The 12,219-nt window shown below is 42.3% G+C and overlaps 2 protein-coding genes across 4 annotated transcripts in view; one reads left to right on the top strand and one right to left on the bottom strand.

The window, feature by feature from the left end:
* Positions 1 to 12,219, top strand: part of CDH23 (cadherin related 23) — a 536,798-nt gene that overhangs the window by 388,492 nt on the left and 136,087 nt on the right. The window lies entirely within an intron of this gene.
* Positions 538 to 11,520, bottom strand: C7H10orf105 (chromosome 7 C10orf105 homolog). Of its 3 annotated transcripts, none has more exons than XM_030571366.1 (2): positions 11,501 to 11,520; positions 538 to 4,242 (listed from the first exon to the last, which is right to left on the bottom strand). In XM_030571366.1, the coding sequence occupies exon 2, from the start codon at positions 4,235 to 4,237 to the stop codon at positions 3,818 to 3,820; it is 420 nt and encodes a 139-aa protein (XP_030427226.1). In that variant the 5' UTR covers positions 4,238 to 4,242; positions 11,501 to 11,520; the 3' UTR covers positions 538 to 3,817. The 3 variants fall into 3 exon arrangements, with proteins under 3 accessions (XP_030427226.1, XP_030427225.1, XP_030427224.1); XM_030571365.1 differs by lacking the exon at positions 11,501 to 11,520 and adding an exon at positions 10,979 to 11,296; XM_030571364.1 differs by lacking the exon at positions 11,501 to 11,520 and adding an exon at positions 10,300 to 10,369.

Here is a 12,219-nt window from a genome sequence, read left to right on the forward strand (position 1 = left end):
CAAACCAGCCCTGGTGAAGTTAGAGCAGCCTCTAACTTCCAGGGACTGGGAACTGTTCTGCTGGCCCAGGATTGCTGAAGTACATTGTTCTCCATCTCTGCCCTTGCTGCACTAGCCACACCCTCTGTACCAGGAAGTGAGGAGCAGGTGGTATAAAGCTCACTGTGCAAGTTTTGCAGGGCTGAGCATTCATCCACACAAGGGGAATCCTCAGTTTCCCACGTAGGCCAGACTACAGGCTTCTTTTGTGCCACTCTGGAAGCACAAAGGAACCTTGGTGGTTGCAAAGGACTTTCCCCCCATCTTTGTAACCAGCCCTCTCCCTTCTGGAGAAGCAGCCACAGCATTAACTTTCTCCTTCGGGGTAATGTAGTGATGCTGTTCAGACCCCCTATGGGAAGTCAGGTAGTCTGCACAATCTCTTAATTTAACCTTGATTTAATTCATTTGCTGAATTTGCTCTGGATGAGCATAAACTGATCATGCTTTACTTTCAAAGTGTGTTTTATTTTGTTTTTCCTAATCAAACTTCCCCTTTTGATGAATTTGAAACAAAAATATGTTTGCAAATCAAAAGATGTTTTTAAACAGAAGGAACATACATGCTTGACAATTGCCCTGTGTTTATGCAGAAACTGTTCTGATTGCCTGTCTTTTGGATAATAACATATTGTGGAGGAACGCAATAATAACTAAGAAACAAAACTGAACCTGGTATCACGGCTTTCCTACAGAAGACAGTATGATGTTTTCTAGAATATTCCCTGAAATGAAATGCACATGAAAGTCTGGAAAGAAAAGAAGGTGATAACCCCAGAGAATTTGCCTATAAAACAGGCCTTAATGACCTTCCAGGAAAGCTTGTTTTCCCTGAAACAAAACAAAGGGAAATGAAATACATTAAACTGGGTTTAAATGTCAGAGTGATGATATAAACAAATCCAGGAAACAAATAATTTTGTGGGTTTACTTTAAAATAAATGTTTATAGCTGAGTAAGTTAAGGAAGATGCATTTTCCTTTCCCTTAATATTTCCCTGTGTTTTAAATTGTGTCTCATGAACCCATTAGAGCTAAATGGGAACCGAGCAGTTCTCATTGTTCTCAAGATGCTAGCTGGAAAGAGCACTGCTCCATTGCTAGGCATTGGGCACTTGAAAAATGGCCACTTTATTTAAGTAGCTAACTGGGAGCAGTTAGGTGTGGAGTTTTTTGGAAAACCTGGCCCTAAGATACTATTTTTAGAGAACCTCTTTGTAAACAGGAAGGCAGATTACCGTGCCAGTCATATGTCCTTCGCAGCAGAAATGAGGGACTCATCCTTGCCCAGCCAACTTGCCAGTGGTTGAAACCCTCCAAAGGCCCTTTTAATGCATTCACAAGCATGTTTATCTGATCCTGCTGCTTATTTATTGAAGTGTTTTTTTCAGTAGAGATTTGTGGAGTCCATGATTATATAGAAACATATAACAACCTACGGATTTTATCACTGAGATGAGTACATAGACCTTACATGATGTACAGAGAGTGAATGCAGTCGAGCTTATTTAGCACACACCTGCTTAGGAATAGGCCAGCTGAGAGAAGACATTTTCCATGCACAAACTCCAAATCATTACAGAATTATAATGAGGCCCCAGTTCCAGAATAAACCGGCTAAAAGAATACGCTTATAAAGGCATGAAAATGTAAAATACAATAAAAAAACTTAAAGGAATACATCTGCTTAAAAGGAATACATGTCAATTCAGAGAATACATTTCTGTAATAGCTTTACTCTGGGTCACTCATCTTAGATGCAGTGTTTGTTAGCCAGTGAGATTGTTGCTGTCTTGCCCAAGTCATTTGTTACAGATGTTACATGACTTACCCAATGTTCTTCAAAAGAAGCCAAGCAGCACCTTCTGAGCAGCACCTTCTGAGCTATCTGTGAAATCTTCCCATGGGTGTCTTTTGGACCTGTCCCTTTCAGACCAGGAAACAGGAACCCTGAATATTTTAGTTGCAATATTCAAAACACATATTAAAACTGAAGTAACACAATTTCACATTCTCTTCAATCCATTCTCAAGCTCCATTTCTCAGTATTTCCCAGAAAGGGGCATTGTTAGTGGTTAAAAGACAAAAGATCCCACAGACCCCAGTGTTAGACATTCTCAAGGCCTCCAGCAGGAATGCTTAGAATAGCATTTATTTCACTTTTCTTACTAGTATTAAAGGCTAGTGCTTAAAGCAGATGGTGCAAATAAGTGAGCCCTCAAGAAAATGTTTTAATTTGGTGTATTTGGGGGGGAGGGGGGTTAATAAGCTCCCTATTCTCTGTGATCTAGAGAGGGATCCAGTGTCCCCACTAGTTTTTTCCTCTCTTTGTCTTCTCCCTCACAAAGCCCAGGGGCCATCCACCGCAAAGGGAGATCAAACAGCACCCTTTGGAGCCCAGCTTGCATGTCCTTTTTTTAAAATGGCACACATGTTGCAAGTGAGGATTGAGGCACATTATTGTTTCCTTGAAAACATCCAGACTGACACAATGTCAGCATGTTATGTTGTTACCCAAGGTGGCAGTGATGTATCACAGCATTGCAGAGTGGCATTGGTGGGAGTGGGGGTATGTGACATTGTGGCTCAGCATCAGGCCATGACCTGTTTGTCCCAGAGAACAAACTTTAAAATGGTAGCAGCCCAAGTGCCACTCCTGAATCAGCCATTGCTGAATGTTTGAAGGGAGATCTGGTCTGAACACAACACCTGCAAGGCACTTCCTCCCATCACCTCCTTGCGAATTCAATACAGTGCCTTGCACTGGGTCTGCTTCCCTTCATCTATACTGGCTCAGGGTATATATAGTGAACTGAACATAGCCACTTAGCCACGGTGCCACACCTGACGTAGAGAGCTGTTTTACGTATGAAGAAGTACATGGTCCTACAGGTGCGTTTGGGGTTTTTATCTAACTTTGGCAAAACCTATGAAAGCTTCTATTCTCCATGAACTAAGAACTGTAATGGCTAAGGCCTAGTCTACACTAGGAAATTAGGTTGGTATAACTATGTTGCTCAGGGGTGTGAAAAATCCATACCCCTGAGTGACAGTTAAACCGATGTACCCCCTGACCCTAGACAGCATTGGGTCAATGGGAGAATTCTCCCGTCGACCTACCTACTGCCACTCTGGGAGGCATAGTACTTACGCTAGTGGGAGAGCCCCTCTTGTTGTTCTAGGTAGTGTCTTCACTGAACCTATAGGAATGCAGCTGCAGAGGTGCAGCAGTGCCACTGTTGTGGGTTATGTGTAGACATACCCTAATGCTTTTGTCTGTGAAGAGAGGGCAGCTATTTTAATATCAGTGTGGGCACCCCTTGGTCTTCATAGTAAAAGAGATGGAGGAAAACTTCAAACTACCAAAACTTGGAGAAATAGACACCTTAGCCCCACGGAGACACTTTCCAAGGAGCTTTAGAATTAGTGGCGCCTTCTGTCAAATGGTTTCCCTAGCAGATGTTGCTGGTCTTATGTCACTCATTGCTGGTTAGTTCCAGATTGTAGGGCCCCAAGAAACAGTACCACATTGGTGTAATCTGGTTCCATCAGCCGGTCTTTACAAACTTCATGCTCTCACATTGTGGGCTGTGGGACTCCTTTAGAGATTTCCGTAGGTACGGGAATCGCTGCCACTCTACTCTCCCAAGGTCTCTGTCCTGACTCTGTGCTCCACAGAGTGGTATTGGACGATTTGAGATCTCATTGACAGCAGTGAATGGGGTGTTTGTGCAATGAGGTGAGTTGGTTTTTGCAGCAGAATAGTGGAGAAACAGCTGTTACATTTTAGTGGACTCCATGAAGTCCCAATCCTGGGTGGCTGGTGGCATCCGTGAGCAGGTCCGATGGCACTGGGAGACAGGCTGGGTCCGCCTGAAGCTGTTTATAGAACGCCTTAGGGAGCCCAGTCGCTTCCAGAACCTTAACTGCGGTTCACTGGCATCCTCTGGGTGGTAGGGCATGCACTCGTGTGGCCCATAGCAGGCCTGGTCGAGTGCTGCTGGTTTGCAGAGAGTGATGAATATGAGACAGGTAGCCAGGAGGACAAAGATGCAGATGAGTGAAATGATAATAGGCAAAGGGTCTGGCTTCTCCCCTGGGGGCACAGGACTTAGTGGGACCAACTTGGTGGTGGTTACAAGAAATCCAGGGATACTAGGTGTTGGAGAGGTCTCATTCCCAACATCCTCTGTGTTCATCTTTCCTGCAATGCAGAAGATTAACAGAAATAAGATGGTCAGGTTTCAGAGTAGCAGCCATGTTAGTCTGTATCAGCAAAAAGAACAGGAGTACTTGTGGCACCTTAGAGACTAATAAATTTATTTGAGCATAAGCTTTCGTGGGCTACAGCCCACTTCATTGGATGCACAGAATGGAACATACAATAAGAAGATATTTATACATACAGAGAACATGAAAAGGTGGAAGTACCCATACCAGCTGTAAGAAGCTACCATCTAGAAGCTGTTCCCTAGCTGTTGTAAAATTGACTGATGGCCTCAGTCCACAGAGATGCGCACATCACCAAAACCACGCTCATGACTGGTGTCAGTTAGCTGTGATGTGGGTACCATCAGCAAGGTGGACAACGACTACTTGGGATTAGAGATGGAATGACCTTCTTATCCTTAGAGGATGGTTCCTCCAGAACTGGGCTGAGGCACATCAGTGGGCCAGTGTGTGAGATTCATGTCTTATACGTGTTCCTTGGTTAAAGAGAAGACTTCAGTTTGCCAGGTTACCAGCCCAGCACCTTTCACCAATACTAAAATGAACCTAAAAACATGATGCAGGAAGCTTCCACTGGCCCCAGTAAAAGTGAGAGTAGGGGAAGTTTCCATGAGGCCCATCATCATATGGGCAAAGTGCACCTCTTTGCATTCCACTTGTAATCGGACACCTTCTAACAAGCACCTGGCTTTTTATTTTTAAGAAATTGAATTACCCTGGCTGACAGTCCAGAGTTTGGACTCTCTAGAAATGCAAGCCTGTGACATGAGGTTATGGAACCATTTGTTCCAATACACCAGCAGGGACAAGCAACAAAAAATACCCTATTGTGGTATTTAGATCTATTAAATACAGTTTCTGTGCACTGAACTAAAATACAAGATATAAAACAGAGCCCCCAACAGGAATATCTGTTCAAAGGAATATGTAGCCACATACTGGTATGTGAAGCAAAATGCACCCCTCCCCCATTGCCCCGGGTAATTAGCATGTCACATCTCTAGTGCTGCTATTCCAATGGTGCTCCATTATGTAAAGCTCAGCAATAAAGTGTAAGGAAGGGAATACTAGAGCTGGTCGAAACATTTCCATCAAAACATTTTAAAACATTTTCGATTTATCAGAATTTTTCACCAACTATAACTGGGGGATTGGGGAAAAAATTTGGATTTTTTTCAGTGAAACTCCAGAAAATGTTGCTACCAAGACCATTCTAAAGGCATTTAGTACAACCATGCAGCTATGTGAACTCAGTCTCAAACACTCATTTTAACATTCAGATGTATTTCTTTTCATCACTGAGCTGCTTGGATTTTCAAGAAATATAAGGGCTGGTAAACATTTTTAAATTATTATTAATTGGTTTATATTTATTACAGTACACCTGAGAAGCCCCAACACAGTAAATAATACATGGGGCCACATAGTGAATAAGGAGGAGAAAACAAAATCTTGAATCAGCAGTTCATCAAGTGACGACTGTCTAGCCTGTGCACTGAATGGGGCAGGGTTGCAGTGGAAAAAATAGTTTGTAATCATGTCATTTAAGACTCTCACTTGCACAGGCAACCTTAATTCTGGCATTTTCTTGGTTTTGAGTGCTAGACTTTGCAAACTTAGTAATGTTATTTTAATGTAGTTTTTATGGATAATGGCCTTGTTTTTAAAAAAAACGCAAACTGAAAAAACAGAAATTCCATCATGTTGCATCAAAATGACACCCACATGCATTGTCATCAGGGATGGAATCAACCACATGGACTTGAAGTAATTGATAGCAATAGTAGGTTGTCATCCTATATGTGGACGAGCAGAAGACGGAGATGGGACTCCTTTTGCCAATGGGTTTCATAGATATTACTGTGATATTTTTTGAAAGGCTTATAACATGGCCAAATTGAGGCAGATTTTCATGGGGATGGCAAAGGCACAATCTCTGACAGAAAGGCCATCTCTTGCGAAATTTCAAGTCCTTGCTCCAAAGGGGAGCTAGAGTTTTTCAGAGAAAAGGTCTCAAGAATTTAACATGAGCAAAACAAAGTATTTTTCCATAGCCTCATTCCCAGAAATGGCTGACCCATTTTGGCTGAAATTTTCCTAACAAATTCAGTCTGAGGCAGACATCCAGCATGGAAAATGTCAGCCGAAATGGTTGAAGTTTGACAAAGTTATAAATAAGTGAAAACAGGGACAGCGACTTATGCAAAATGCCTGGCACACTTAATAATAGGCAATGCTGCCCCCGGCCTATAGTAAGCAAGACAGACAAAGGAAGTATTGTTATCCCCATTTTACAGATGGGGAACTGAGGGACAGAGAGAGTCTGTGGCTTGTCCAAGGTCATACAGGAAATCTGTGGCAGAGCAACGAATTGTACCTAGATCTCCTGATCCCATTCAATGCCTTAGCCACAAGACTATCTTTTTCTCTCTGTCTTTAGAACCCTGTTTTTCATATCATGCTAATGACTTAGTTTCTTTCAAAATTTTTACACCTTAGCCAGCTTATAAAAATATTTCCCCGGCCATGCCTCCTACACTGAGGGCCAGTAAAGGAGTTAGCTCAAGAGCAGCTACAACAGCTCGGTATCACTCAGGAATCCCCCATGCTAGTGGAATCCTTCACAAGCCAGTATTATTGTTGCTTTGCATTGCCAGAGCAACCATAGCTAGGCCAACATCTGACGCACAGATAAGAGTTAGCCTGCAGTTGGTGGTTTTCAGTGGAATTGCTGGTAGCCATTGTTAAAGAGGCAACTCCCAGGTGTAAAAATCAGTGGAGGGACTTAACTATATAATGAATTTATCCAAACGAAAACTGAATCAAGCAACGTGCACAGAACGATATACGAGATTTCCCACATATATCCTTGATGATTTATATACGAAGCTAACATTTAAATGGCTGTTTCTATAGAAGCTTGAGGCTTATGCTGTTGCAACAGTCATGGTGGACAGTTATCAAGATGGCTGTAGAGGAGCTATACAACTCAGTCTAACTCCCTATTTCTGTGAGAGAAGCAGGAAAAGGTGAGTGTGCTAAGTCATGCTTGCTTTTAGCTTAATCCCTACATCCAATAGAAAATCCATTCTGCAGGTGAACTGCACTGTATCCTGACCCCACTAACACTGAGAGTTAGAAAAATATTCTGCTGCATATTTCTACAGAGATTAAATCACTACTGCAAAATGTTTGCTATGCAAATACTCTAGGTACTAGAATGGCACAATATGCAATCATAACATTTTTAAATACATGAAAATATAAAAACCCACCATTTTTTAAATTGTCTATAAAGCTTTAAGGGATATCTATTAATTATAATAAAAAGACAACAGCATTTTACATACATGCACTCTCTGTCAATCATTAAGCAATCACATTATATTCCAGCATTAATAGTGACTTAACCAACCAGTCCCTAAAAATACTTGTGGCTGACGGTATCTATTTAGTATGATGAAGAACATATGGTGAGTGACTAGACTTAAGATTAAATGTACACAGCTATAATTCAGTCCCCCTGTGACACTGTATCAGAATCTCATTCCCCTGGATCACTTCTTAGGCCCATTTATGTTACTAAATGTCATGTCAGCTCTGAGAAGGTCCTTTCCCCCCACCAGTAGAAGCCTTTTTTCAGGTTGGTAATATATGAGTTTGCTTTTGTTTCAGCCTCTGCCCTTCCCGCACCTTCTGGCAGTGGTTCTCATGAAAGAGGTTTATTCACAATTCTTTAGATGGAGAAACTTCCCTCAATACATGTAGGGAAAAGCCACCATATTTCCTGTAGTTGCCAAAGCAGCTCAAACTTCACCTGGAGAGCTTCAAGAAAACCACATGAACTAAATTACCTACACAAGATCAGATTATTTCATTTAACACGTGGCAAAGTGAAGGGTCAGAAATCATCTTCACAAAGTTCAGATGTATTTCTGAAGGTTTCCAGCTGCCTACCTTCAGTGGAAAGATTTTTCATGTTTAAAAAAAAATGCAAACTTTCCAGACTTCACACCCCTCACCCTGGCATCACTGCAGTGCTACCACAACTCCATTGGAGAAGGGGCTGAGGGCCCCCTAGGGATACCACCAGGATTATTGTCAGTGTTCACCAGAGAGTGACCCAAACACTCTTTTCACATGGCCTCAGTGGCAATTCCATTTCCAGCCATCCAGGGGAGTGAGGGAGGTTTTGAGTCATTTCCTTCTTCCACTGACTGAGTCAGTTGGGAATCATTTTGATTTCCAGACGGGTATTCTCAGCATGATTCACAGGATTCTGGCTCACATGAACACTACTAGAGATTATTTTTGCCAGCTGTTGTGATTCTGTTGCAAATCTTGCAATATTTGGTACTTTTTCTTAAGGACCCAGTCCCTGGATTCAAGTCATTACATGAGAATCTCAGCTTTCCAAAAAAAAAAGGAAGAAAAACAAAGAAAATTCCTAGTCTTCACGGTTGCAGAGCCAAGCTTGAAAACATGAACCCATGTACAGCACAGAGGTTCAAAAACCAGAAAGCAAAGAAAAAGAAACCAAAATGTGTTAGATTTTAAGCCAATTTCATTTGTGGAGACCTGTTTCAAGAGCTTTGAATTCTTGCGCTTGACAATATAGAGCGCTGCACGGCTGATATCCAGTACCTCAGGCTGAGAATACACTAAGGGATTTGCAAACACAAGTCACTTGTGCTAGCAGCCGTAGGCCATATTCTGCTCTTGGTTACAACCAGCGTCCTTGCCACTGCACTGAGTTGAATGGAGCTACTCCAAATTTACACTGCTGTAACTGAGTGCATTTGGCCTCCGAGCTCTGAACTGAAGAGTGGAATCTCTCTGATAAATCAGACAACTTTGTGCACAGTCTGTATTGCCATTATGTCCATTTTCGTCCACTTTAATGTCCACTCCCAATTTAATGTCCACTGTTGTTTTCCTGAGACAGTGTATTGATTTCCCTTCTCCCACAAAAGCCTGCTGAATGCTCATCCTAATCCACAGGTAAGCTAAAGCAGACTCTCAGGTCTGAGAAGAAAAATTCCTGCTCTCTTTCTGCAGATCCTTTCCATATCTCATCCTTTCCACCCCTAATTGCTTGTACCTGACAACTCTCTCATCCCTTCCCCAGTTGCATGCCTTTCTCTCTCTCTCTCTCTCTGAGATGGTGTTGCCAGAGCCTGGACTTCAAACCGAACTAGTGCTGGGATCTGCTGTGTGGTACCCACTAGAGTGAAGGGCTTCCCTTGTTAATGGCTTTCAGAGCAGAAAGGAGAACCTCCCCCATATACCACATACTAAGCGGGACACTTTGCTACCACATAAAGTCAAAGGCCTTCATCAGTTCACTGTTCAGTGCAGGGGAAATGGCTGCTCTGGGTAACAGACAGATTCAGGTCAGTGCTGCAGCTAGCAATTTGAAATTAGTTTTATACTACTGCTGAGCAAATTGTGCCTGATATATATAAAATTGGCATGTATCCATTTGAAATGAAAGTGGGATTCAATTCAGCCACATACACAACTAGAGGTGGCAAATAATTTAGAATTTAATTTATTTATTAAATCTCATGAAATTAATTGGATACGTTATTCTGTAAATATGTTAACAAAGCATTTTCCCAGCAGTATTTTTAAACATGCTAGCCACTTCGTTTCCCCCAAGCCCTGCCTGCATATCAAAATTGCCATTCTGTGATTGCTCCCACCGCAAGCACAATTAGCTAGTGAAATCCAGCAGCATTAATAAAAGGCCTGTTGAAGAACAATCAGTCTGCAAGACAGCAAGTTTAAAAAATCGGGATGGGAGTAGCGGGTAATAGGAGCCTATATAAGAAAAAGACCCCAAAATCGGGACATCTGGTCACCTTACTGCCAGTAACCATGCAAAACATTGCCCCATCTGATTAAATATAGTATGAAGTGATTATAGCACACAGATGAAGGTTGTAAAGTGTTCACAACAAAAGTGAAAAAGTCATAGTTTTGGAACATAATAAGAAATGGAACAAAAAGTTCCTCTCCTCGATCTCACCAAATAGCAGGTCTGGAGTGGGTCTGGGCATTTTTGCAGTACTTATCACAAGTTCTCATCACCTTTTCTGATAATTTGCTGAGCGAAAGTCGTTTTCAGTGGCTTGTGCACTTGTGATACAGCGCTGATGAAAAGGGGCTTTTCTCTTTCCTTCTCATTGTATCTTGAAATTGGTGAATGCTAGGAATGTGTTCCCGGCTCTGCTTAATATGCAAAAAAAAAAAACCTGCCCAAAAAAAACTTTCACCTGTTGGGGAAGGATCTAAAATTCAGTGGCTCAGTTTTGTACTAATAAACACAAAGTTTCAGAAAACTCAGTATCTTAGTACCTAATCAAAGTGCAGAATAATCACTTAAAATATGTTTCCTTTTGACTAATCTCCTCAGACTCAGACCACTGCCCCAAAACCCTACCTGCAGATCAGTAAGTGATACGTTCACAGAGCTGTTTTCCTCCTCCATTGTTGGGATACCCCAGCAAACAGATAGAGACAGTGATCGTGAATGATCAGCTTTGACACTGACCACCTTATTTTAGCAGCATTCTAGACCATCTCACACCCTCATGCCCTGGCGGCTTTAAAGCCTTTTGCTTTTCTCCAGATCTTTGTACAATCAAACTTGAAAGGTGGGAAGAGGGGATAGGCTGTCCAGATTAGAAGGACCTGAGAGCACTGACCTTTCCCGTAGAAGCTGTCAAGAAATGCTGCATAACACAGGCTGCAGGATAGCTCTTCAGAGTTAGCGCAGATCACTGATTGATCATTTCCCCCTTTGTGTGCTCCTACAGCTGATGTTATCTTTTCAGGACAATCCCATGAGGCTGCAGCCGGTCCCCTGGCTTTGTACCTCTCTGACTAATACTCAAGATGCACAGGGTGTCTACCTTCTCCTGTCTTTTCCCTGTTGCTGCATGCCCTTCCATAGCTCTCTGTTTCTTCCAGTCCCTTACTTCTTGGGGGAGGGGAAGGGGGGGGTAAGGTAGGATGGGGGGAGAGATGGCAGCTAGGATGGGAATAGCAGGAACAGACAAAGCCAAAACAACTTAAATGAACCAGCCAAACCTTCAGAGCTCCTGCACTTTAGAATCAACAAACTCGTTCGGTCATTTGTTAGGATTGTGTATGTGTTTGAGGTTTGGATGTAGTCCCTTTAGGGAAGGGATATTGGATTAAATTGTAATTCTTTGATCAGTGTTTACCTTCCCCTGCAGAAAGTTTGAATGGTACAGTCTGATGGCTAGCTGCTATTGACTGAATGCCAGCCTTTAGGTTACTCTGGGAGCCGATTTGGGATCAGCAGCTGGGGGAGGGGGAGGAGTTGAAGCAGGCCTCATTCCTTTGTGCACTCTTCTTCTCTCTCAAACACACTCTTCCACTCCTTTCATTCTTCTATTTTACTTTTCTCAAATAATTCCCTAATCTTTCTTTGCTTTTTCTTTCTCCCGCTTAACTCTCTCTCCTTTTACTACCTGTTTTTAGCCTCACTCTTCTGTCCTGTATCTATTGGTCTCTCTTTTAAAGGTAACCTGCAAAAGGGAAATTCTTTGTGTATTCTTTTTGATAGACAAGGAAACCCTGATAGTTTATTTTAAAGGTGGCTTTTCCCTGCTTTCTCCTTTAGAAATAACAGGAGTATCTCATCTTGTCATGTCAGTTTGTACTGGAGCACTCACCACAGGACTGACTGCAAAAGAAGGAACGTTGTATCTTTCAAAAGAGAGCTTTTCTCCCAAGAGTTTCCACCCTTTTGAATGAAATGGGTTTTAACATTTAAGCAGTCTAACTAAATAGCCCTGCCCCTCTCCGCTGCTCAGTTCTGTCTGTTGTTACTTGTGTTGTCCTAATCCTGCTGCTTCTCCAGTCCGCAACAGAATCTTTCAGGAGAGAACAGGGAAAACTAGATCTACATTTCTAATGT

Source organism: Gopherus evgoodei, chromosome 7 (genome assembly GCF_007399415.2).
Source record: "Gopherus evgoodei ecotype Sinaloan lineage chromosome 7, rGopEvg1_v1.p, whole genome shotgun sequence".
In the NCBI taxonomy this organism is placed as follows: Eukaryota; Metazoa; Chordata; order Testudines; family Testudinidae; genus Gopherus; species Gopherus evgoodei.